The 27,648-nt window shown below is 41.4% G+C and overlaps 1 protein-coding gene across 4 annotated transcripts in view; it reads right to left on the bottom strand.

Annotated features, from left to right (window-relative positions):
- The window catches only part of gria2b (glutamate receptor, ionotropic, AMPA 2b), a 202,732-nt gene that overhangs the window by 5,549 nt on the left and 169,535 nt on the right, over positions 1–27,648 (bottom strand). For all 4 annotated transcript variants that reach the window (XM_070865247.1, XM_070865248.1, XM_070865249.1 and 1 more), the window contains exons 7-12: positions 13,240–13,407; positions 10,860–10,964; positions 10,396–10,506; positions 8,968–9,174; positions 7,625–7,995; positions 3,325–3,523 (exon numbers count right to left, since the gene is read on the bottom strand). In XM_070865247.1, coding sequence (XP_070721348.1) covers positions 3,325–3,523; positions 7,625–7,995; positions 8,968–9,174; positions 10,396–10,506; positions 10,860–10,964; positions 13,240–13,407 — 1,161 coding nt within the window. The remainder of the gene's footprint in view (positions 1–3,324; positions 3,524–7,624; positions 7,996–8,967; positions 9,175–10,395; positions 10,507–10,859; positions 10,965–13,239; positions 13,408–27,648) is intronic.

Here is a 27,648-nt window from a genome sequence, read left to right as displayed (position 1 = left end):
TGCAGGATACTGAGGGGCTTATAGAAAGAAGTGAGAGCTGGGAGCTGTAGTCACATGGGATTGTAGAGGGAAAATATACTGATACATTGAGGAGGAAATAGAGAAAGGAAAGATATCATAAGATGAATTTATCGAAACAACAGATCACACAAAAGGGGTGGGAGGGAGAGCAGCAAATCAAAGTCAGTCAGTCAGAAGCACAAGGCATGCTGAAGGGCATATCTCAAATCCCATATATCGGAATGTGAGGGAAGCAGGCTGTAACTATATAATATTGCAAAGGAAAAGATAGTCATACAGTATGAAAGAGCTAAAGAGATAAATTACAATGGGTAAATAATAAAATATATTTATCCAAGAATAAAGTTATTTTTGTTCACCCAAATATAGAAAATTACTTTTGAAATGTAAATTTGTAAATCCTCTCAGACTGCCAGCCTAAATTGTAGTCACATCATGTAGAAGTGCAAAAGGCTGGGGATGGCATAGTAGATAGTAAGGGTCTATTTTCATTGGTGGAGGGGTCTATTATGAGGAGGCATAGTTTTAAGATGGTTGGTGGAAGGTTTAGAGGTGATTTGAGGGGGGGCTTCTTTACGCAGAGGGTTGTGAGGATCTGGAGCTCGCTGCCTGGAAGAGTGGTAGATGCAGAAATCCTCACCACTTTTAAAAGATGGTTGGATGGGCACTTAAAGTGCCGTAACCTGCAGGGTTACGGACCTAGAGCTGGTAATTGGGATTAGACTGCACAGGCAGTTGGACAGCACAGATATAATGATAAGTACTGCAGGGAATCAAATGCGGTCAGGATGATCATCTGGACTAGTTTTGATCGCCTGGATGGGTCGGAGAGGAATTTTCCCAGATTTTTTTCTCCCTAAATTGGGTTTTTTATCTGGTTTTTACCGCTCCCAAGATATCACATGGCTCTGGTTGGGGTGGAGTGTAGAATGTTTCAGTATAAGGGGTGTCGCAGTTGTGTGAGGCGGACTGGCTGGGCTGGGTGCTCTTTGCCTTTCCATCATTGTTTATAGGTTTATATGTAATCTTTAGGGCTGCTGACCAAGGGCCGTGCGGCTCTTTGTCGGCCGGCGTGGACATAATGGGCCAAGATGGCCTCCTTCTGCGCTGTAAGTTTATTTTTTTCTATGTTTCTTTCTGTGAGCTTTAGAATAAAATTTTAAATTTGGATTTAGATCTACAGGATCGGCTATTGCATTATAAATCTGAGGGAATAGAAAAACAGTGCAAGAGAATTTGACGATAAAATCCTCTATTACCTGCCGAAGTTTGTCTCTGATGTAAATCCCCACATTAATACCAAATGGATACGTGATATGGTCACTAAGGCTAGTCCCCTAAATCACTAAGGAAATGGAAATCTTTCATCATGAAAGTTAAATGGATTGGAAGAGCACTTGCATGAAAATAAATGTAAATCATTAAGAAACAAATCACCAAACTGTCAGACACTACTTTCTGTGCATTAGCATTAGAACCTCATGAAAGATGTAGACATATAAGCCTATATTTCCCCTTTTGGCATTATTATTGCCAATATGACTATTGGTGGGTTTTAAGCAGGGCCAATTGATGTGGGCTGCTTACACACAATTTTTTTGTCAGTTCATTAATTTCAGATATCAGATTTGGACAGATCGAGGGGCAGCTGAGAGGTGGGGTAGGAAAACTGCATGCAAGTCAAATTTAAAGAGATAGGAACAGTTAAAGGGGAATGTTATAAAAGGCCAGGCAAAGGTTCTAACAGCCTTGAATATTATCCCTTGCAAAGTTTTCAGGGTTATGTGACAATTCCCATTTCATGGTTGTGAGTGGATGTAGACCTGCAGGAGAGGATTGCAAGGAAAGTTGCCTTCCATGACACTCCAGAGTACCATCACCCTAGGTCAGTTTTGCAGTATGCCCGCAAGGAGATGCTCCCAAGTTTCAGGCACAGCTGATCATTACTGTCACTGTCTGTGCCAGCCCAATCATGCATGGTAGCTGCAAGTGCACATTCATTTTACACTCTGCCCAATTTGACTTTCCATTAAAGTCAATAGAAAGCAAAAATCGGGTGTGGTGTAAAACGGACATCCGACCAATCCTGTCAGTTTCCCACCGCATTGGTTAAGTTAAAATTACCCATTCAAAGCAAAACTTTTGATTGTGACATTTGGAATGTACTAAACAGACAGACCGATAGATAGTAAAAAAACTATAACAATTTCAATTTATATAAGTGTGTGGTTCAATTAGTAAACTCCCTTCTACAATACGATCAACTTGTCTGCTTATCTCACTCATTGAGAAGGTATCCAATTGCAATACTCTGATAATTTCCATTCATACAGTATTGCCTCAATGTACTGTATATTTCATGCAAACCTACATTTATTTCTTGCTTATTAGCTGTAGATTGTAATATCTAAAGTTTGTAAACTCTTCTCAAATTGGATGTTATTTATAAATCTCAATATTATGAAGAAATCAGACAAGAGGTTTTGAAGCTGATTTGTTGTATTACTCAAGTCCTTTGACACAGCTGCTTGGATTATACATTGAGGGAGCAAACATTTCAATTGTTAAACATTTGCTTTCAGAATATTTGAATCTTTCCTCTGGTACTGTTCCATTCTATCATTGTTCTGATTGTTTTTTTCCTGTATTCTGAGGGTTCAGATGTATTCTTGAATGGCACAGTGATATTTTGCTCCTTTTCTATTTTTCCATTCATCAAAATGAGGGTGTCAGTGCTCAGAAATATATTACCATTTCAGTATTGGTGCGTGCACCCACCACTGAAACAAGAGTGTTATAGATACAGAATAAAGCTCCCTTTTCTCTACCCAAATAGCATGCCAGATTTGCAACTGCACTAGTATGACCTTTCCATTTCCTTCACCTGCCATTTTTATGACCTTAGGATGTCCCAAAGCACTTTACAGCCAATGAAATACTTTTGAAGTTTAGTCACTGTTGTATAGTAGGTAATGCAGCCAATTTGTGCACAACAAGGTCTCACAAACAACAGTGTGATAATGACCTGATAATCTGTTTTTTAGTAATATAGTTGAGGGATAAATGTTGACCAGAACACCTCGAAAGAAGCTCCCCTGTTCAGTGGAATAAAAATTTGTTTTGATCCCCATTAACCGTTATAACAAAATATAAATAGAAACTCTTGGATCCGAAATTGTGAAATCAAAGCCTTTGCATGAACATGTTATGTTTGAAACGTTGACACTTTCTCAGCTTAATCATAGCCATAATAACTCTCCCACATCTGAAGCAAGATACACAGATAAAAGCACCCTATCTTACCCTAAAGAATTCTTTAGTGGATCCAGCATCCAAAGTTCCATATGCAATATCTGTTTGCTTAGCAAGATCCTCTGCACTTTCAATGGGAGACACCATTCGTTCGACCGTCAGGAAAGCAGCTAAGTTAGCCGTGTATGATGATATTATGATCAAGGTAAAGAACCACCACACACCTCCAACAATTCGCCCCGACAGGGATCTAATAACAAGTGTGAAATGGATTTGTAAAATGAAATGAATGCCTTCATTGGGACAGAGTAATCAATCACGTGTTATTGTGCATGGCATTTAAATACAGGGAAGCACATTAAATGCATATTATGGCCATTTCAGAGACAGGTTAAAAAAAATTTCACAGCTTTTATGTCCAAAGAATGATGTGAAGACTGAATGATTTTAGTGCTGTCAAAACTGTACTCCACAGCTCTACAGTTATTTTACAAGAAATTGTATCATTTGGGCCTAATAAACCGTAAAAAGTGCGTCCCTGCAGTAAAAAGCGCTGGGAATATGAGAATATGCCAGATGAAAATAAAATAAGATTAGTAGCCCTCCATGCTAGTTTACATGAGTTATTTGCATGGCATACAAAATGGAGGCAGATTTGCGATATTTATACTGCAAATGCACATAGTACGGTCTTACACAAAAACTGCGCCAAATGCTTGAATGATTAGTTTCACTTAATCTGAAAAAGACATTTAAAACATTCAATGACGTCTACAAACAGTGTTATACACAGATGTGAGAAGCTACGCACTATGCTGGAAGTTTAGTACATACAAATGTGAATGCTCAACATCCAACGAGCAATTTTTGCAGTGAGCTGTGACCATGGTGAATTATTTTTAAAAGCCATTATATAATTTATCAAAACCAGGTGCTTAATAAAAGAAACATGTCTCATGAGCTGCCAGCGAGCATGGGAAACAAAATTGTTGTAAACACGCAAGTTGTGTGAAAGCAAAAAAACTCAGAAATCCGAGGCTTTATTTGCAGCAAGTCGATATTTGCATTTTTTTTCTCTTGTCCTGCTCTAAAATGTAAGAAAATAAGTTAAATTTCTTGAAATTAAATAAAGGAAAAATCTAAGTCAATTCCCACAAATGTTACTTCTGACAAATACCCTAATAACAATGCAAACCTTTTTTGGAGTCTTTTTTAGTTTCAGCTGAAGTCTTTGAATACATCCTCATTAAGCAAAACTGTAAGGGTCACTCTGAACTCATGTGTCCCTGAGCACATCTCTGAATACCAAATTCATTACTTTACTAATCACAGACCTACTCACAGAATACTCAGTGCTCCTCTCTCTTCTGATAGCAAAAGAGACAGATGGGCTACTGATCAATCACGTTAACTATCAACTTGTAAATTCACATACATATTTCAGTCCAGTAAGTCAAATGTAAAACAAATCATAGCAAAGATTAGTGCTTGGTAATCATACACCAGCTCTCATCTCTGAGTTTTAATAGATTGTTTTTTAAAGTGCTGGTTCACAAGTAACAGCCACTGTAGTGCCCTGCAAAATGACCAGATTTCATTTGTGAACCCAAACAGTCAGTGTTGGCAGGCAATTTAACCATGAGGGCATCCTAATTGGGCTGTTCCTGTACTTAACTAAGAGGAAGAATTCCTGTGGTTGCAATATGTAGCAAAAATGTTCTTTTTTTTAAAGAATATACAAAGTAATGAGATGAAGCAAACAGAGTCATTCTTCCCCCTTGGTGTCCATAACAAGGATCACAGTATATCAATAGGAGTGGCTGGATTTTTCCTTTCCGTGGCCCAAGGACACTTGCCCCTGGTGAGATCATTTAATTCAGCATGGACCCAGTATAGGACTTGGAATATGTGGCTCAGGAAACAACACCAGGTGCATTTAATACTGAACCATCAAATAAATCTCTTCTGCAATGCTCTTTAAACAGTTCATAATAGTGTTTTAACTTCTGTTTTATAATGCTTTTTTAAAACCTGCGAGTCATTTTATGGGTTTGTTTTTCCAAATTTTACCAAAAGTACTAAACTATATTAAAATAAAAAGACATATAATCCTAGCAACAAAACAATATATTTTTTGTGGAATATATACAGATGCACATAGTTTCAATAATGAGGATGTATGAACCCTAACATAGCACACCAGGTTTCAAGAAATTATCAGAAGTCAAAGTTTCCTCACCTGTCATAACCTATTAGAGGGAAAAGGTACAGATATAAATTAAATACGGTTCATTTAATTTTTAATGAAAACAGTAAGAGTGTTTTAATAGTTTTCATTCTTCCACATCCTCATTAAGAGGATGGGAAGACTGCAGTAAGAGTCATCACCAACTGTGATTCTGCACTAACGAATAGCAGAATATGCAGATGCTGGAAGCAGGTCACCCTCTCACTCACATATTCTAAACCTTTGACATGCTTTACATTATGGAGAATGTGAACTATTTAGCAATTCTCAACTGCAGCATTACCTTTCACTTTCTAACCTAAACTCATATGTGCTACAGAATATTCTGCCTGCAACACAATGGTGGACACAGGTTTGTTTCTCCCACTTGGTTAAGTTCCTGGTCTTAGTCACATCATGGTGCAGGTGTGGCACTGTTAGGAAGCCATGCACCTCCTCATTAAGAGAGAGGGAAGACTGCAGTAAGAGTCATCACTAGCTGTGATTGTGCAATTCCCAATAGCAGAATATGCAGATACTGGAAGCAGGTCACCCAGCTACCCTCTCACTCACATATTCTAAACCTTCAATATACCAAGTCTACCAGCTTTACATTATGGAGAATGACAACTATAAGATTATGCACAGAACAACTTCTTCAGCTACAGAATCAGAAATAGAAGACTGATTATCTGCTTAAAACCTGGACTATGAAAATAGAAAGCATCAAGCATATAATGTCTGGACCGGTGGTAAAATGAATTAAGCAGCTAGCGTGCCAGTCTAATTATGAGCTTATGAACAATGGTTAATTACAGTGATTATTTACCCGTCGCCTGTTAAGATGGTTAAGTGTGACTAATAGGCTGTTAATAAACTGCAAAACTACTCACTCGCTTGGGAGTAATTATTCCTCAGTCATTTTTTTTGGATATTCAAAATGATTGAAAATACTGGTTTAATTGAGCAAGGGGGTGGGGAGAAATACTATTGTTTTCTCAACAACTACTAAGATGACTACCTCTCCTGGAATTGATGGTGTAGAACACTATGCACATTTGTAATACATATAGGTGAAGAAGTGCTCCACGTACCTAAGATTTAGTTGAGTCACATACTGCCAGGGTAACACTGCAGCACTGTACTTGCCTACAAATCTGGGAGAATAAACTTTCTAAATCTTATTCCTATTGCTTTACAAACAAAATTAACTATGTTTAATTATTTTATAAGCAAGGCATGCATATCACAATTATTATGTAAATTTATCAAACTACCAGATCTTTAGAGAAAATATCATGACTGATAGCCATTCAAATGCAACGGATTTCTCTAAACCCTTAACTTTATGCAGTGACTAACAGTATCACAGGATCAATTTACAGTTGAAGAATTTTGACCCATCATAATTACTAAGATAAATAAAAATATATATGTATATTAAAAGAAACATAAATAGAAAAATAAAGACACTCCTGTCTTCTCTCTACACTTCTTTCAGATGATTTACTCGAGCACATTTAACACTTAGCATTATAGATTCTTCCTCATTAAAAGATCTCAGCTGTCTCACTGAAGAGTGTAAATAGCCAGGGGTCTACTAATGTACACTATTACACGAGATATTCATATTTTTCTTGAGGTTACCAGAAGCGGGTTAGTGTGAATAAGAAAACATTGAATGATGGGATGATTGATGACCTAACTAGGCTGTAGATTCTTACCATTCGTCACCATTCCTCACACTTGTCTCTGTTATATACACGTGAATCGTGGACCGTAAAATGGGAATATGCAGCAAAAACACGGTACCCCTCCAAGAGGACTATGTAATGACTGTAACCTTATGCATTTTATGGTCTCGGTGGCATGGTGTATATAAGTTCACTGCAGAAATACATGAATGATATTATAAGCCATCATTCGTGTAATTCTTTGATCTGAATAAAACTTTTTAAAATTCAATTTTCCCTTTTAAGGATCAAGAAGTTCAAATCAGTTTTTTTGTAATTTGTTTTCCTTTTTTTTAAAGGGAAAAGTTCTTGTTTAAATGTGAGTATATATGCACCATGGCATCAGATAGGGACCAAAAATGCACAAAGCTAAAATGCTTGCGTGACCAACCTTGGCGAAATATCGCATCCTTGCTGCATAAAGGCACCCAGAGAAAACCAGAGACTATTAAATATCCCAAATTCATTAGTTTGGTCGTTACTTTGTGTTTCCCGTCCATCTTCATATTCCTCGGTGTGCCACTCATATGGACTAAATCTGCTGACCAGGAATAAAACTACGCTGACCCCGATGTAAGCGAAGACAATGCACATCCAGATTTCATAGGCTAATGGATCTAGAAAGGAGAATACTCCTGGCTTCGACTTCTGGGGCTTCTTTATCATGATGGATATCCCGAGGCTCATGAAGGGCTTTGAAAAGTCGATCACCTCTTCTCTTACCAATGTTATTGTCAGTGGAGCTACCGCAATATCCGCTTTCTGCAACAACAAAAAGACAGGTAGGGACAAAAGCTTCATTTAATATCTTTATTAATGAGCAAGATAGTAATAGATCAGCAATACACTTTTTTGCCAAGTGAAAGTGATTTTTCAACTATTGGCATTTATCAGCCTTGCCTTTTTTCATTGTGTTAATATAATTAAGTTCTGATGAAGGTTCGCTGCCGAGACATTAACCTATCTTCTCTCTTTATAGATGCTGCTATAAATTTCCCGTTGTTATTTTAAATATAATTGTGTTCAATTATTGGTACATAGCTAAGGGTAGTTGTTCCATGTTAATATTAGATAACATGTAGGGCTGTCATTTATTTAAATTAAAATACAATAAAATCAGACCTGTCTCATGTTATTCTACATCACAAAGATGATAAACTCAGTGCCTGATTGCACCTCACTACATATTCCATTTATACTTCATCTAATAATTTAAACATGAAAATGAGTTGATCTTAATGATGTGGAAGCTTTTGCATATGGAGGGTGCTACGTTTGTTTATCATGATACCATACAAAAACCTGTTTGATCCAACATAACAAAAGCAAATGTTATTCAACAAATATTATTCAATTGGAGATCAATAGCAAATTTTTATTCAAAGGTTTGCATTTGTGCTACCAAACCTGTAATGTGAAAATAGTTTACATTCATCTTTCATTAAATGTATCTTGTTACTTTAGGAAATGTAATTATCCATCATCATCACATGATTTCCTTGATCCCTTCATTTCTGGAAATAACAGAACAGAGTATCTTACTTATATATAGTCGAGACAGAATTAAAACAGTTACATTTCCATTGGTTCTGACAATAGACACATTGCCCATGTGGCAAAATCAGCATCATAACCTTATTCTCTTCCTGGCAATCATCTGTTGTGTATTAAAGGCACATCACTTTAATCATTGAATGAACTGTAATAAACTTACATAATATTTTGTTATCTTACCCCGTACACCAGTTCTCCCACCATTCCATTCCAAACTTTTGTTTCCCCGTCCCTAGCGCCGTACTTCCCATCAGGCACTATGGAAAGTTTGTATTTAAAGCCACAATGTTTGGCTATTTCCGCAGCTAGATCTACACAATAGCCTTCATACTGGTCATTTCCTTCAAATTGCTCATAATTTTTCTTCAGCATAACGTAGGGTGATTCCTATGACAGAAAGCTTGTGTCATTACACACAATCTTTTAAGGTCAATTCAACGTCATACAGCATTCTCTGAACAACATTCTTTGCCTCAGCTGTTCTTGATCTGGCAGACAGTTGGTACACAACAGCCTGATTTTTCCTCGCAATGCTGTGCAGGAATGCATGAACTCCACTGGATGTCTCATCCTAATGACATAGCTAATGATGCAAGCCAGGTGTGCGAAAAAATGTGCATATGAATCCATCCTTTACTTTTCCATGGATTACCACCTTAATAGCTGTCTCACCAAACAGCCCCATGAAAATTAATGGATTTCCAAGTTATAAAGGTTTGCGTTAAACAAAAAAAAGTAATATTTATTTATATTAGTTAGTGACCATTATATATTAGAAATTTACATAATTTTTTAAATGCTAGTTGTTTTATCAAGAGAAATGTCCTTGATGTTTATTTTGAAATTTACATTAATATATTTATCTTTAGTGTTTGGGGAAGTACTATGGGGGAGAAATTCAGTTGGATCGCACCCCTCATTATGTTAATTGCACTGCTTTACTCATGCCAATTAAAGGCTGTTTGAAGCCCCTTAATACTCGTTGATGTTATTTTCCATTTGGTAAATTCAATTCTCTACTTTTGCCTTTTGCTTCTCACCCATGTTAGAATGATTAAAGTAGAATTTCAACTTGCTGCTCGGGCATAAAACTGGTAAAGAAATCTGCTGCCCTTTATAGAAACTGTCCGATTTTAATTTATATTATGGAAGTGAAGAAGTAGCACCACTGGCGGTATGAGACACTTTCTTCTCTTGAGGTGCTGTATTCTGAAGTGTGAAACCAGTATTTACATAAATTGGGATTGCCAGATGTGGAACACGAATGCCAAAATGGTTTCACAATGTAGAATATTAATATTAATAAACCCCAAAACAGGGAAATTGACACTTCCAGAACCAAAAGCAGAAAACATGCCCAAAGGCAGCTTTAAGTTCAAAGTTGTAATAGACCATGATTGATACAATCATAGCAGAAGAAAACATTTTCTAATGAGAAAAAACTTTAAAATGGTTAAAATTTACAAAAGTAACACACAAGAAAGTAAAAAATGATGGATTAATTAATATTGCTAGAAAATTCTAGCTACTCTTTTTAATGTCTGTACACTAAGATTGCTCCTTTAATCAATATTGGGAATTCTTTGCAATATGTGGTCAACAACATACCATAATACTTGTTACTACAACGGTCTTATTCTCCATTCCTGAAGTCTCATTCCCACCAAGAAAATCTGTTGCTGTGACAACCATCTTGTCAACTTCATTCCAGTATCCAATCTGCCAGTTTCACAATACAATTGTTAGAGATGTTTAGTATTGTGCACTGTTTACATCATACATCCTCTTCCTGTCAAGAGTTGCTAGCCACAGCTGAAACCAGCCATAAAACAGCCCCCGTTTTATGACTTCTGTAAATGTGTCCAATAATGACATATCAAGTCACTCACAAAAAGTATCTACAATTAGAAGAGACAACTAAGCATGGTTTTATTTTTAGCTGGCATTTAAAGATCCCTACTGGGAGGGGATAAGCCTGTTTCAAGATGTAAACAAGTTACCAATACAGTATTTATTGTTATTCAAAGAATAAATCTGAAACAATTTGATGTTGTAAAGATTGATTATATTACCTTCCGAGGACCACTATTTTTCAGTTCCATGATATTAACTGTATAATTGACTCTTCTTCCAAATTGATCAAATTGAATATTTCCAGTTAAACCATCGATACGGACCTAGATTAGGAAAAGAGGATGAAAAAAAAATTACTTTAACCTTTTTATATGACACCATTTAACGTTATGTGTGTCACATTTTAACAGCTGATTGCACTGTCAATAAAAGCGCTCTGCAGGATTCAATTATCAAGACAAAGCTGGATTGTTATCCAAGAGGAGTACTTTTTGGCAATCTAATTATTACTTGGATTTCAATTTTTTTAAAGAAATTGGATCATTTTATGATGTTGGTGCTGACACACAGGGAACAGACAGCACTATTTGCAGTTAATTGAGCTTCAATTACTTAACACCCAACATGAGAAATGCATCTGACAATGACAAAAATCTCTTCTGGGAAAAGCTACACAGACCAGAAACTAAAAAGCTTTTGACCGCAGCAGTCATCATCATCATCATACATTTTGACTGCCTCCATCAACACTGTTAGCCTAGTGACAAATGGCTCAAAATTGGCCCACCCCTTTTTTCAGCGCACTCACCAGAAATGCGGCGACTTTGTGGGCTGAAGACGGCGGCGAAAAATCTCCCCCGATTCTGGCTGCAATGTTGCCTCTCCCGGGGCTTAGCGTGGTGTGGCCAGTCGATTGGGGGGCAGAGCTCGGACCCTGCGTCAGAAACAGTGCTGCCAGCTCTCCACATGTGCATTGGACTGTACGCGCATGCGCAGTAGCTCCTGCCCCCAGCCTCTGTGTGCGTGCTGCAGGGTGGGACCCGATGCATCCCATCCCTATCCCAGGCCAAGTGGTCTCCCGCACAGGCTGGCCCACTGCCTTCCCGCACTAGAAGGCCAAAGCAAGCAGGTTGGTGTGGGGCTCAAGCCGGGGCAGCGGAGATGGGGGGAGAGGGGAGGGGGGGGGAGTTTTGATCGGGGGGGGGGGAGTTTTGATCCCGGGGGGGAGTTTTGATCTGGAGGGAGGGGAATTCTGAACCGCAGGGTTTGTTCGATCACTGACCCCATGGGGTTAGGGGGTTCCGATCCCGTGGGCGGTCTGATCTCTGACCCCAGGCGCTGTTCTGATCCTGGAGGGTCTGATCCTCGACCCTGGGAGGTAGGGTTGTTTGTAAGGGGTGGGCTGATGTTGGGTGAGCTTCGGCGGCTGGGAGAACATAAGACCATAAGAATTACGAGCAGGAGGTACTTCTATTTTTTATTTGGATTTTTTTTTTAAATTATGTAAATATGTTTTGTCTCTTTACTTCTTTTATTTTTGTAGTTTAAGCTTCCATGAATGCTTCTGCTGTATAGTAAATTAACTTTGCGAAGTTTGTCATATGATGTCCTGTATAGCTGTTTGAGCCTATTCACATTCTTTAGTCAAGTCATTAAGTTCTACTGGCCTCCGATGTCCCTTCCTGCGCTGATTTCTTAACTCTCCGCAAGGGTTTTCTGTGCGGCCACAAGTGGCTACATATGCTGAGTTAGTTTGGAGTAAGTATTAGCTGTCCAAAGTGGCCTAAATGGCCAAAATGGGCGTAGGTGGCTGGTAATGCCTCCTTTTGAAAAAAACTCAACTAAACTAAAAAAATCCTAACTAACTCACTTACACTGGTGCAAATTGAATGTGTAAAATGGGGATTTTTAAGATAGTCCAGAAAAATCAAGTTGCTCCAAAAAAAGCAGAACAACTCCTGGACAATTTTGAGCCCAAAGAGTGCATGAGTATGGGGGCTTCAGTAGTAGTCAAACTATTTATGGATTAAAGTCTACAATGAAGGAAACTTATCCAGAGTACATCTAATTCAGTAAATACAGATTTTTGCATCTGAGGATCACAGAGTAAAATAACCAGCCAATTAGTGTGACTCTTTTACCATGTCACAAACAGTTTCTAAGATTCTCAGCCAGTAAGTAAATGTAATCTCACTATATCTAATCTATGCAGATAGTAGCATTGTGGAAGTATCTAGGACTGCAGCGATTCAAGAATAAGGTCCACCACCACCACCTTCTCAAGGGAAAATAAGGACGGGCAATAAATGCTGGTCTTGCCAGCAATAGCCACATCCCAAGAATAAATTTAAAAAATAATACACTAACTTATGATAAGCAGCAGAAGAACATCCTTTCCAGTAATTGCAGAATTAGTTCTGAACACAAAGCAGAGGCCAATATCAGAAGATATTAACTAAAGTCCATTAACATGCACAATATGCAAACTATTGTCAAAGAAATGTCAATTCAGGAGGATTGTGGTCCAGGTTCAGTACACTTTATGGTATAATTTGCATTTTGTAAAAATTTGTTACTTATAAACCAAGAGGTACTTACCAGTTTTAATGCCCTTTCTATTTCGATCCCCTGCCCCCAGGGTACAGCGGGGTTAGCAAGACAATCTCCAGTACTACCTCTCCTAGAGATGTCAATTCGCTGTTTGCGTAGATAGCGGAATGCTTCAGTCATCACTTGAACAGCATCATAAGTCAGAGCAGAAGTATACTGAAAAATGAACAAACGAATTAACGGACAAATAAAGAAAGAACTTACATTTATATTGTGCCTTTCATGACCTCCTGATGTCCAAAAGTGCTTTATAGCCCATGAAATGCCCACTGAGGAGTAGACACTGCTGTTTTGTAGACAATTCTGAAAGCCAATTTGCACATAACAAGGTCCCACAAACACCATTGAGATAACTGATCAATTATTCTGGTTTGGTGGTGTTGGTTGAGGGATAACTGTTGGCCAGGACACAAAGCAGAGAAGACATAAATCTTGCTCTGTATTAATCTCCCTATATCCTCTTTAGGTCACAAAGTTTCAACTTTAAAAGCAGACATCATGGATTGCGCAAAGTACAAGCACAAGTGTCGGACTTTTCCCAGCCCTGCGAGTGCGGGTTAGGAAGTGGGCCCGCTGTCAAAATGTCTGCGATTGAGCGGGTCGGGATGCCGCTCTAAACACGCCTCCGTGTCAGTTTCTGACCTGTCAGGACTGCAGACCTGACAGCAAGCGGCAAGCCAGTTAATTAAGATATTTAAGAGGTAGTTGAATAATACTTAAGAGGATTAAAAGCAGGCAGTTACAATTTTACCAATCTTTTGACGGGTTTGCCGTCCCTCAGAGAACACTGCAGGTAAGTGGAGTCAGGTTTTCAGTGACTCTCTATTACTTTGGCTAGTTGACAGCTGTAGAAGTGGTATAAAAACTACCATTTCGCAGCTGTTCACTTTTCAATGTCAGAAGCTGAAGCCTTCATGATTTGGAAGAAACTTTTGCCCTGTATGCAGTTTAGAAGTGTTAGCAATGAATTCTTTATTCACTGTCGCCTCCTTGGAGCAATCTTTCTCACTATTGACAGGGTGCTTCTGTCATCCCAACTTCACCTGCCATCTATTCCAGCAGCATCGGTGCTCTTGAAAACAATCTCACCTTGGTCCTCAGAATCCGACCATGGTCAACCCCAACACCAACATCACTAAACACACCAGTATCACCATCAACAACACCAACCTTCTCCGCAATCAACTGATGCTACACAGGTCACAGGACATCAGCACCTGACCACATTGCTGCCCAGGAGGCCGGGGATGGCCTCACCATAGACACATTTACTTCACTTGACGCTGTATACCCTGACTACTACATGATGCACCAGGTTGGCACCACTCCACACCTGCTCCATAAAGCATCCCTGCAATGCCTAAGTCATTCCTTTCACATTCATCACCATTGTCTCCCCATTCACTCCAACTCACTGAGCCACTTCCAAAGGTGCTCACAAATCTGTCCAAGAACGCAAAGTGCTGAAAGTAAAGATTTCAATGTTTGACAACACATCAACATTAACTATGCATGAACATTGGCTAAAGGACCCAAGTGCCTACACTTGTGTGTTGTTAGTTGGTACGATTAGACAAGGATGAGGGTGAACATGAGGGTGGCTAGTGAGATCGAGAAGTGATAATGTAGATAGAGAGAAGGGGATGAGTGGAGATGCAGGGTAAGTTGGTGTGAGTAAGAATGACCAGGAGTAGGGTAGGGAAGGCAGGGTGATGGGGATGTGATGAGTGGCATAGCAGGATGAGGTTGCGAGTGGCTATACATTAACCTTTCGTGATCTACTGAGATCATTAAAAGGTTTGTGCCACTGCAGCCAGGTCCTCCTGATAACATCCTGCTTGTGCCCTCCTGTGCAATGTGCAACCAGGATGTGTTGGTGTCCTGGGGAGGTCTCTTCCGCCCATTGGAAGGGAAGAGGACCTCCCTGCATGCTGTGAATCCCTCCAGAAACATCTGGAGGGAGTGATGGGAGAGCCTGGGTGCAGCAGTGCACCTCTGTGCAGTCATTGTCAGTGTTTGCAGCAGCTCAATGCTGCAGAACACTGAGAGAAGAACTGTCAAAAGCAATGTTTGCATGGTCCCTGTAAGGAAATCGGCTGATGATGCGTCATCAGACCGGCTTCTTGTTAATTAGCCAGGAACCTTGCAGGGCGGGTCTAACAAGCCCCATCAACGGAAGATTGGGTACAGAGGACGTGATGAAGTCGGGAGCGGTTTTCCCATACGCCACCACTGCTGCCTGCACCCAACTCGCCATGGGTAGCGAAATCACGGCCTAGCTGTGGGACAGCCTGCGCCCAATCTGCGTGGGCATTGGGCACATTGCTAAATTTGTGGAGCCCATTTTTTAGGCACCCTGGCAATGTCTAAAACAGGCGCTAGAGCCTTGCATATGTTAATTAGAGGCCTAATGCCTTTTGAAGGACCCCTTGCTGAAATTCGTCTGGAATGGGCGAGAAAGGAGTCGGGCCTGCCCTACTCAGAATTCTTTCAGTGGCCCCTGCAGCCACAAATGAAAGGTATGTTTTTAAAAGCATTTATTTAAAGTGTTCCTTTGTAGCAAGGAGGAGCAGAAGTGCTCCCCCAGCTCTACAGGCTTTGCAAACGCCCTACACCTCCCCAGCCCAACCCCCACCGTCCCCCCCCGCCCCCCTCATATCCCTCTCTAAAACCCCTCCCCAGACTTACCTGAAGGCCAATGCCAGCGGGGCAGGTAGCTGAAAATTGGTTTATCTCGTTGGGTGAGCCGCCTGTGAAAGTGCCACAGCAGCACACCCCGAGTATGTAGATGAGCCTCAAGGACCAATTCCTGAAAATACTCGGGCCTCCGTCTCCAGGCGCACACTTTTTCTGCAGCCCAAGAATAGGTGCAGACCAAATCTATCCCCAGTTCATCAAAGTCCAAAAGCCAAAGAAATATTTATTGAAAACCAATGATTCGATGAAAGTCGTTTCACTTATTCAGAGGAATGTGATTTCCACCCCTGATATATAAATAAACACCACTAAAATAATGTCAAAGATTATTTTTACCCTAATCACTAAACTATCAAGAAATTCTTTCCTCCAATTAGTCCACTAAGGATCAAATGTTAGATCTAGACAACAAGGAATCAAGCTTCTGTCCATCTCTCCGTTTCACTATAAGATTTCTAATAAATCAAATTACGAACCCACATTTAGTGCCCTGACCCCAGGTATAACATCAATTATAATGTCTTGCTGCCAACTGTTTATGCCTAGAAATGGGGTGGTAGCGGGACAAAAATTGGAAAGACATGTCTTGCTGATTTATAGTTCGAGCTCGTTCCGATTTTCAAAAGATTTAAACAATTAGAGCTCCAGACAGAAATGGATGGGGACATTATGAATGTATGCAAATTTGCATCAAAGAACACAAGTAAGACGCAGACACCATTTTTATCTCATCCCGTGTTGTTACCACAAGTTCCTTGAGGCAGCCATTGCTGCCATTTCCAGTTGCTTTTAAAAGAATCCTTAGTTTCATTCAAGAAAAGCTGAAAACAGGGACAGCATTACCTTGCAGTCTCCTGTGTGTAGCACCTTAAAGGCTTCCATTATTTCACTTCATTACTGACATAGCTCCCAGTTGCTAAAAGCCACTGCTCCGTTTCACTCCGTCACTTCCATCCTTTCCCTTTAAGCTATTGTTGGAGGCCCATGATGATCGACTATCCCGCTGGATTTTCCACCTTCCCAAACAGTGAGCTGTCTATAAGCAGCACAATTAGCACTGCCAGCTCTCCTAGTCAATGCAAATGAGGTTTGACCAAGTAAACTGACCTGGGCTTTCGCCGATATCATTTGGAGGATAGAGGGAAAGTTACGCCTACCATCAACTTGATCTATGCTCCACATGAAAATGGACTCCGAGGAGTCTACTGGAAAACTAATGGTAGGAACCTGAAAACCCCACTGTACACACAGAGGCAGACATTTGCCTGTCTTTGCACATGTATTGTAAAAATATCAATCCAACGTGATTTGAATTGCACCAATTTAGGTACTCAAATCTGGAACACCCTTTTTCAGTTCATTACATAAGAGCATAAGAACATAAGAAATAGGAACAGGAGTAGGGCATACGGCCCCTCGAGCCTGCTCCACCATTCAATAAGATCATGGCTGATCTGATCATGGACTCAGCTCCACTTCCCCGCCCGGTTCGATAACCCCTTATCCCCTTATCGTTTAAGAAATTGTCTATTTCGGTCTTAAATTTATTCAATATTCCAGCTTCCACAGCTCTCTGAGGCAGCGAATTTCACAGATTTACAACCCTCTGAGAGAAGAAATTTCTCCTCATCCCTGTTTTAAATGGGCGGCCCCTTATTCTAAGATAATGTCCTCTAGTTTTAGTCTCCCCCATCAGTGGAAACATCCTCTCTGCATCCAGCTTGTCAAGCCCCCTCATAATCTTACCCGTTTTGATAAGATCATAGAAACATAAAAATATAGAAAATAGGTGCAGGAGTAGACCATTCGGCCCTTCGAGCCTGCACCACCATTCAATAAGATCATGGCTGATCATTCACCTCAGTACCCCTTTCCTGCTTTGTCTCCATCCCCCTTCCCCTTGATCCCTTTAGCCGTAAGGACCATATCTAACTCCCTCTTGAATATATCCAATGAACTGGCGTCAACAACTCTCTGCAGTAGGGAATTCCACAGGTTAACAACTCTCTGAATGAAGAAGTTTCTCCTCATCTTAGTCCTAAATGGCTTACCCCTTATCCTTAGGCTGTGTCCCCTGATTCTGGACTTCCCCAACATCGGGAACAGTCTTCCTACATCTAATCTGTCCAGTCCTGTCAGAATTTTATATGTTTCTATGAGATCCCCTGTCATCCTTCTAAACTCCAGTGAATACAGGCCCAGAAGATCCAATCTCTCCTCATATGTCAATCCTGCCATCCCGGGAATCAGTCTGGTGAACCTTCGCTGCACTCCCTCAATAGCAAGAACATCCTTCCCCAGATTAGGAGGCCATAACTGAACACAATATTAGGCCTCACCAAGGCCCTGAACAACTGCAGTAAGACCTCCCTGCTCCGATACTCAAATCCCCTAGCTATGAAGGCTAACATACGATTTGCCTTCTTCACCGCCTGCTATACCTGCATGCCAACTTTCAATGAATGATGTGCCATGACACCCAGGTCTCATTGCACCTCCCCTTTTCCTGCCGCCATTCAGATAATATTCTGCCTGCATGTTTTTGCCCCGAAAGTGGATAACCTCACATTTATCCACATTATACTGCATCTGCCATGCATTTGCCCACTCACCTAACCTGTCCAAGTCACCCTGCAGCCTCTTAGCGTCCTCCTCACAGTTCACACCGCCACCCAGTTTAGTGTCATCTGCAAACTTGGAGATATTACTCTCAATTCCTTCATCTAAATCATTAATGTATATTGTAAATAGTTGGGGTCCCAGCACTGAGCCCTGCGGCACCTCACTAGTCACTGCCTGCCATTCTGAAAAGGACCCATTTATCCCAACTCTCTGCTTCCTGTCTGCCAACCAGTTCTCTATCCATTCACTACATTACCCCCAGTACCATGTGCTTAATTCTGCACACCGATCTCGTGTGTGGGACCTTGTCAAAAGCCTTTTGAAAGTCCAAATACACCACATCCACTGGTTCTCCCTTGTCCACTCAACTAGTTACATCTTCAAAAAATTCTAGAAGAATTTTCAAGCATGTATTCCCTTTCATAAATCCATGCTGACTTGGACCGTTCCTGTTACTGCTTTCCTAATGCACTGCTATTTCATCTTTAATAATTGATTCCAACATTTTCCCCACTACTGATGTCAGGCTAACCAGTCTATAATTACCCGTTTTCTCTCTCCCTCCTTTTTTAAAAAGTGGTGTTACATTAGCTACCCTCCAGTCCATAGAAACTGATCCAAAGTGGATAGACTGTTGGAAAATGATCACCAATGCATCCACTATTTCCAGGGCCACTTTCTTATGTACTCTGGGATGCAGACTATCAGGCCCTGGGGATTTATCGGCCTTCAATTCCATCAATTTCCCGAACACAATTTCTCGCCTAATAAGGATTTCCTTTAGTTCCTCCTTCTCACTAGACCCTCGGTCCCCTAGTATTTCCGGAAGATTATTTGTGTCTTCCTTCGTGAAGACAGAACCAAAGTATTTGTTCAACTGGTCTGCCATTTCTTTGTTCCCTATTATAAATTCACCTGAATCTGACTGCAAGGGACCTACATTTGTCTTCATTAATCTTTTTCTCTTCACATATCTATAGAAGCTTTTGCAGTCAGTTCTTATGTTCCCGGCAAGCTTCCTCTCATACTCTATTTCCCCCCTCCTAATTAAACCCTTTTTCCTCCTCTGCTGAATTCTAAATTTCTCCCAGTCCTCATGTTTGCTGCTTTTTCTGGCCAATTTATATGCCTCTTTCTTGAATTTAACACTATCCTTAATTTCCCTTATTAGCCACAGTTGAGCCACCTTCCCCGTTTTATTTTTACTCCAGACAGGGATGTACAATTGTTGAAGTTCATCCATGTGATCTTTAAATGTTTTATATTGCCTATCCACCGTCAACCCTTTAAGTATCATTTGCCAGTCTATTCTAGCCAATTCACGTCTCATACCATCGAAGTTACCTTTCCTTAAGTTCAGGATCCTTGTCTCTGAATTAACTGTGTACTCTCCATCTTAATAAAAAATTCTACCATATTATGGTCACTCTTCCCTAAGGGGCCTCGCACAACGAGATTGCTAATTAGTCCTTTCTCATTACACATCATCCAGTCTAGGATGGCCATCCCTCTAGTTGGTTCCTCGACATATTGGTCGAGTAAACCATCCTTAATATACTCCATGAAATCCTCCTCCACCGTATTGCTACCAGTTTGGTTAGCCAAATCTATATATAGATTAAAGTCGCCCATGATAACTGCTGTACCTGTATTGCATGCATCCCTAATTTCTTGTTTGATGCTGTCCCCAACCTCACTATTACTATTTGATGGTCTCTACACAACTCCCACTAGCGTTTTCTGTCCTTTGGTATTCCGCAGCACCACCTATACCGATTCCAATCATCCAAGCTAATGTCCTTCCTCTCATTCTTCTGAATTCCAATGAGTAGAGGCCCAACCTACTCAACCTTTCCTCAGAAGTCAATCCTCTCATCCCCGGAATCAACCTCATGAACCTTCTCTGAACTGCCTCCAAAGCAAGTATATTCTTTCGTAAATATAGAAACCAAAACTGTACACAGTATTCCAGGTGTGGCCTCACCAATACCTTATATAGCTGTAGTAAGACTTCCCTGCTTTTATACTCCATAAGAAAATAAGAATATAAGAAATAGGAACAGGAGTAGGCCATACGACCCCTTGAACCTGCTCCGCCATTCAATAAGATCATGGCTGATCGGATCACGGACTCAGCTCCACTTTCCCGCCCACTCCCCATAACCCCTCATCCACTTATCACTCAAGAAACTATCTATTTCTGTCTTAAATTTATTCAATGTCCCAGCTTCCACAGCTCTCTGAGGCAGCAAATTCCACAGATCTACAACCCTCGGAGAGAAGAAATTCCTCCTCATCTCTGTTTTAAATGGGTGACCCCTTATTCTAAGATCATACCCTCAAGTTCTAATGTCCCCCATCAGTGGAAACATTCTCTCTGCATCCATCTTGTCAAGCCCCCTCATAATCTTATACGTTTCGATAAGATCACCTCTCATTCTTCTGAATTCCAATGAGTAGAGGCCCAACCTACTCAACTGTTCCTCATAAGTCAACCCCTCATCCCTGGAATCAAGCTAGTGAAACTTCTCTGAACTGCCTCCAAAGCAAGTATACCTTTCATAAATATGGAAACCAAAACTGCACACAGTATTCCAGGTGTGGCCTCACCAATACCTTGTATAGTTGCAGCAAGACTTCCCTGCTTTTATACTCCATCCCCTTTGCAATAAAGGCCAAGATACCATTGGCCTTCCTGATCACTTGCTGTACCTGCATACTATCCTTTTGTGTTTCATACACAAGTACCCCCAGGTCCCGCTGTACTGCAGCACTTTGCAATCTTTCTCCATTTAAATAACTTGCTCTTTGATTTTTTTCTGCCAAAATGCATGACCTCACAATTTCCAACATTATACTCCATCTGCCAAATTTTGTCCACTCACTTAGCCTGTCTATGGCCTTTTGCAGATTTCTTGTGTCCTCTTCACATATTGTTTTTTCTCCTATCTTTGTATCGTCAGCAAACTTGGCTACGTTATACTCAGTCCCTTCTTCCAAGTCATTAATATAGATTGTAAGAACATAAGGACATAAGAAATAGGAGTAGGAATAGGCCATAAGGTGCTTTGAGCTGATCTTCTATTTCAACTCCACCGATTTGCATTATCCCCATATCCCTTGGCTCCCTTAGTCCAAAAATCTATAATTCAGACAGTCAATTCAGTCAAACACTCATCCCTGCAAATACCTTCACCTTTTATGGTCAACATTTAATCAGAATAAAATAATTCACTCATGAAAGAAAGAAAGAAGACATGCATTGTTATAGCCCTTTTCACGACCACCCGACGTCTCAATGAAGTACTTTTAGAGTATAGTCACAGTTGTAATGTGGGAAACACGGCAGCCAATATGCACACAGCAAGCTCCTGCAAACAGCAATGTGATAATGACCAGATAATCTGTTTTGTTTCGTTATGTTGATTGAGAGATAAATATCAAAATAGTGCCGCGGAATATTTTGCTTCCACCTGAGAGAGCATCCGAAAGATGGCAAACTGTTATTTTAGTTTTTTTTTTAAAGTAAAGGATATGCTTTTTAACCAGGAGAAATCATTATTTTAAAATTGTTCCTCAGAGATTATGTAGTATGACTGATTAAGACAAGTTTGAGACCAGTATTACAATGAGGTTCTGTTCTCATTTCTGATTCTGAAGCATTAAGGTCAATCCAGCTTTCAAGCCCCAGTGTTTTTGTAACCTGGATGCCTCACAGATTTGACAGAATGTTGACATTGTAGAGTAAGTGATGTGTACTAAGAAGCAAATAGTGCTATTTTCAATAGTTCAACAATTATTTAAATAATTGCTTTAAAATTGAACATGATCATTTGATACAGGCCAAATATCTTCAGTATATCCTAACCAGAGCTTTTCCAAAGTAGCTATGAATCACAAGCAAAAATATCCTGCATGGTTTGTGATTAAGTATCAATATTGTAAGAGAATGCTGCTGTATACTACATTTATCTGTGCACTTTATCAGGGCGGCTTTGAGGGTGTCCTTGTAATGTTTCCATTGCCCACCTTTGGCTCATTTGCCGCGAAGGAGTTCAGAGTAGAGTGCTTGCTTTGGGAGTTTCGTGTCTGGCATGCGAACTATGTGGCCTGCCCAATGGAGATGATCAAGTGTGGTCAGTGCTTCAATGCTGGGGATGTTGGTCTGGTTGAGGACGCTAATGTTGGTGCGTCTGTCCTCCCAGGGGATTTGTAGGATCTTGTGGAGATATCGTTGGTAGTATTTCTCCAGCGACTTGAGGTGTCTACTGTACATGGTCCATGCTTCTGAGCCATACAGGAGGGCGGGAATTACTACAGCCCTGTAGACCATGAGCTTGGTGGCAGTTTTGAGGGTCTAGTCTTCAAACACTCTATTCTTCAGGTGGCCAATGGCTGCACTGGCTCATTGGAGGCGGGGTTGGATCTCATTGGCAATGCCTGCTCTTGTTGATAGGAGGTTCCCGAGATAGGGGAAGTGGTCCATGTTGTCCAGGGCCGCGCCGTGGATCTTGATGACTGGGGGACAGTGCTGTGCGGCAAGGACAGTAACTACTTCAACTATGTCCTGGAGTTCAGCCTCTGTATGTGCGCAGACGCAGGCATCGTCCGCGTACTATAGCTCGACGACAGAGGTTGGGGTGGTCTTGGACCTGGTATGGAGCCGGCAAAGGTTGAACAAGTTCCCACTGGTTCTTTAGTTTAGTTCCACTCAAGCGGGGAGCTTGTCGACTGTGAGCTGGAGCATGGCAGCGAGGAAGATTGAGAAGAGGGTTGAGGCGATGACGCAGCCCTGTTTGACCCTGGTCCGGACGTGGATAGGGTCTGTGATGGATCTGTTGAAGACGAGATCCAACACCACCTCCAGTGTGCCGGCTGAGGAAAAGAATGTTTGAAGACCAGGCCCTCAAAACTGCCATCAAGCTCATGGTCTACAGGGCTGTAGTAATTCCCACCTTCCTGTATGACTCAGAAACATGGACCATATACAGTTGACACCTCAAGGCACTGGAGAAATACCACCAACGATGTATCTGCAAAATCCTACAAATCCCCTGGGAGGACAGACGCACCAACATTAGCATCCTCGACCAGGCCAACATCCCCAGCATCGAAGCACTGACCACACTGGATCAGCTCCGCTGGGCAGGCCACATAGTTCGCATGCCAGACACGAGACTCCCAAAGCAAGCTTTACTCGGATCTCCTTCACACAAACGAGCCAAAGGTGGGCAGCGAAAACGTTACAAGGACACCCTCAAAGCCTCGCTGATAAAGTGCACCAGCCCCACTGACACCTGGGAGACCTTAGCCAAAGACCGCCCTAAGTGGAGAAAGCGCATCCGAGAGGGCGCTAAGCACCTCAAGTCTCGTCAGCGAGAGCGTGCAGAAACCAAGCGCAGGCAGCGGAAAGAGCGTGCGACAAATCAGTCTCACCCACCCCTTCCCTCAACGACTATCTGCCCCACCTGTGACAGAGACTGTGGTTCTCATATTGGATTGTACAACCACCTAAGAACTCATATTAAGAGTGGAAGCAAGTCTTCCTCGATTCCGAGGGACTGCCTATGATGATGATGATTATGTGTGCACTGTATTTGTATGATTATCATACAAAAAAGCATGCAAAGGATCTTTAGATGGAAATTTCAAAACCTTTATAGAGGTAGCTGACATCACAATCCATTCTTGACAGACTTATTGGGTAAGATTCTCCTTTTTGGGACAGAGTGAGACTTCTGTCTGCCCCTCGAACTCCATCCCAACCTCAACCCATTTTCCTGGGTTAGGAATTAGTATTCATGCAAGACAAGCACACAGTGTGATTCCCGCCACCAAGCGGGGGGTCATCAGTGCCTGGCTGCATAATCCTGGTGGTCATGCAACAGGACTGCTGCTGCAGCATTAGAAGACACATCCAGACATTTAAAAGTGCAGAAGAAAACTCAAGGCCACTGCAGCCTTTTAAGTCTTGGCAAAGACCAAGGCCTGCATAGGTGACTGTTTTGAGGCCCAAATGGAGGGAAAAAAGGCCTTAACTGGGAACTCTCCTTCCATTCCCTGATTGTGAGACCACTACCACCACCAGGGACCAAATTCTACATGGCAGTCCTGGGAAGCAGTGAGAACTGAGGTGGATGAAAGGGAAAATGACTGGGAGTTAATCCCTCTGGAAAAGGGCTGATTGTGGTGGAATTCTGAGGATCACGGGCACCGATGCTGCTGGAATAGATGACAGGTCAATGGTGAGAGAGATTGCTCCCAGGAGGTGACATTCAATAGAGAGTTCACTGTAAACACTTCCAAACTGCATACAGTTCAAAGGTTTCTACCAATCCTGAAGGCTTCTGACATTGGAAAGTGAACAGCTGTGAAACGGTAGCTTTTATGTCACTTCTGCAGCTGTCAACTAACCAAAGCAATGGAGAATCAATGAGAACCCGATACACTTACCTGGCGTGAAACCTGAGGGATGGCAAACTAATATAGGAAAGGGAGGGGGAGGATCCAGTTGTTGTGATCCATGTCACGACCAACAGCACAGGAAAGAGCAAGCATGACGTCTTGTTTGGGGAGTACCAGGAACTAGGAGCTAAAGTAAAGAACAGGAGCTCAAGGGTTATAACCTCTGGATTATTACCTGAGTCATGTACAAATTGGTGTAGGGATATGCTGATTAGGGAAGTGAACATGTGGCTAAAGAAATGGTATGGGTAAAAGGGATTCCATTTCATGAGGCACTGGGACCAGTATTGAGACAGGAAGGAACTGTACCATGAGGATGGGCTGCACCTGATGGGACCAGGGTCCTAGCAGAAAGGATAAAGTCACAAGGACTTTAAACTAATAACTGGGGGAGGGGGCTCAGCCCTGTGCTCGCTGACCTACATTGGCTTCCTGTTAAACAACGCCTCGATTTCTAAATTCTCATCCTTATTTTCAAATCCCTCCATGGCCTCGCCCCTCCTATCTCTGTAATCTCCTCCAGCCCCACAACCCCCCACGATGTCTGCGCTCGTTTAATTCTGCACTCCTGAGCATCTCTGATTGTAATCGCTCAACCATTGGTGGCCGTGCCTTCTGTTGCCTTAGACCCCAAGCTTTGGAACTCCCTGCCTAAACCTCCCCACCTCTCTACTTCTCTTTCCTCCTTCTAGACGCTCCTTAAAAACTGCCTCTTTGACTAAGCTTGTGGTCACCTGCGCTAATACCTCCTTATGCGGCTTGGTGTCAATTTTTTAAATTTTATAATACTCCTGTGAAGCGCCTTGGGACATTTCACTACGTTAAAGGCGCTATATAAATACAAGTGTTGCTGTTGTCGTTGTAAACTGGGCAAATCTGTTAATGGGTAAAATGACAGAAGATCAGTGAGAGACGTTCAAAAAAGAGTTTAATGTGATACAGAGCCAGTTTGTACCCCTGAGGAGCAGGAGATCTACTTGCCAAAAAAAGCCATGAATGACTAAAGAGGTAAGGGACAGCATAAAACTAAAAAAAAACGGAATACAAAAATGCAAAAGATAGCACAGATCCTGGTGAATGGAAAAGACACAAAGAACAGCAAAGAGTGACAAAACAGCTAGTAAGAGCTACAAAAAGGAAGTGTGAACAGAAACTTGCAAGGGACACAAAGATGTTTTCGAATTATATTCTGAAAAAGAGATTAGTCAGGAGCAATGTTGGCCCCTTAATAACTATAAGCGGTGATATTGTCAATAATAAGGAAATGGCGGACATGTTGAATAATTAATTTGCCTCAATATTTAAAGTAGAGGAAGAGGATAGCATGCCGGAAATTCCAAGCAAACTAATATTGATTCAGAGACAGGGACGCAAAAAAATTAACGTAAGTAAAATAACAATGAAGAAATTAATGGCACTAAAGAGTGACACATCTCCAGCTCCAGATGGTTTCCATCCCAGGGTTTTAAAGGAAGTAGGTGAGCATATTTTAGATGCCCTTACTATAACCTTCCAAAGTTCTCTCGATTCAGGAACCATTCCTTTAGAGTGGAAAATTATGCATGTCACTCTGCTATTTAAGAATGGCGCGAGAGGGAAACCAGGGAATTATAGAAAGTTAGCCTAACATCTATTGTTGGGAAATTACTAGAGTCTATAATTAAGGATAGGGTGACTGAACACCTCAAAAATTTTCAGTTGATCAGAGAAATCCAGCATGGATTTGTGAAATGTAGGTCATGTCTTTAGGAAAAAGGGGCTAATCGGGAACAATAAAAACAGAAAATGCTGGAAATTTCAGCGGGTCAGGCAGCATCTGTGGAGAGAAACAGAGTTAATGGTTCGGATCTGTGACCCTTCATCATAACTGGCGAATGTTCGAAATGAACAGATTCTTAAGGACCACTGAAAGGGGAAGGGGAGGAAAGAACAAAAGGGAAAGTCTGTGATAGGGTTGAAGACAGGAGAGTGACATACATAATTTTCCAATCTAAAGGAACGGTTCCTGAATCGAGAGAACTTTGGAAGATAGGAGAGATTTGAGAGACAAAAGAAATGATGTGTCGACTTGAGATGGCAATGGCAGAAGTTAGAAAAAGGTGAGTCTAGATAGGGTGTGAATGGCGGAATAATTAGCAGCTGCTATGAGAAACAGAGAGAAAAAAAATACACAAGATCAGTGGAGGCGGCGGGGTGGGGGGGGGGTGGAGGTGGGGTAATAAAAATTGGAGGAAAGGGAGCAAAATATGGGCAGAGGTTATGGTCTGAAAATGTTGAAATCGATGTTGCGTCCAGAAGGCTGTAAAGTGCCCAAACGACAGATAAGATGCTGTTCCTCGAACTTGCGTTGAGCTTCATTGGAACAGTGTAGGAAGCCGAAGATGGAGATGTCAGAGTGGGAGTGGAGCAGACAAATCCGCTTCAGACCTTATGATGGCGGTAAGGTCATTGATGAAGTAGCTAAAGAAGGTGAGGAACTCCTGCAGCAATGTCCTGGGGCTGAGATGATTGACTTCCAACAACCACAAGCACCTTCCTTTGTGCTAGGTATGACTCCTGCCAGTGCAGAGTTTACCCTCTGATTCCCATTGCCTTCAATTTGATGCCCCACTC

The sequence above is a fragment of the Pristiophorus japonicus genome, chromosome 2 (genome assembly GCF_044704955.1).
Source record: "Pristiophorus japonicus isolate sPriJap1 chromosome 2, sPriJap1.hap1, whole genome shotgun sequence".
Lineage (NCBI taxonomy): Eukaryota > Metazoa > Chordata > Chondrichthyes > Pristiophoridae > Pristiophorus > Pristiophorus japonicus.
The sequence above is the reverse complement of the archived record's forward strand: the minus strand, read 5'-3'. Positions and strand labels throughout refer to the sequence as shown.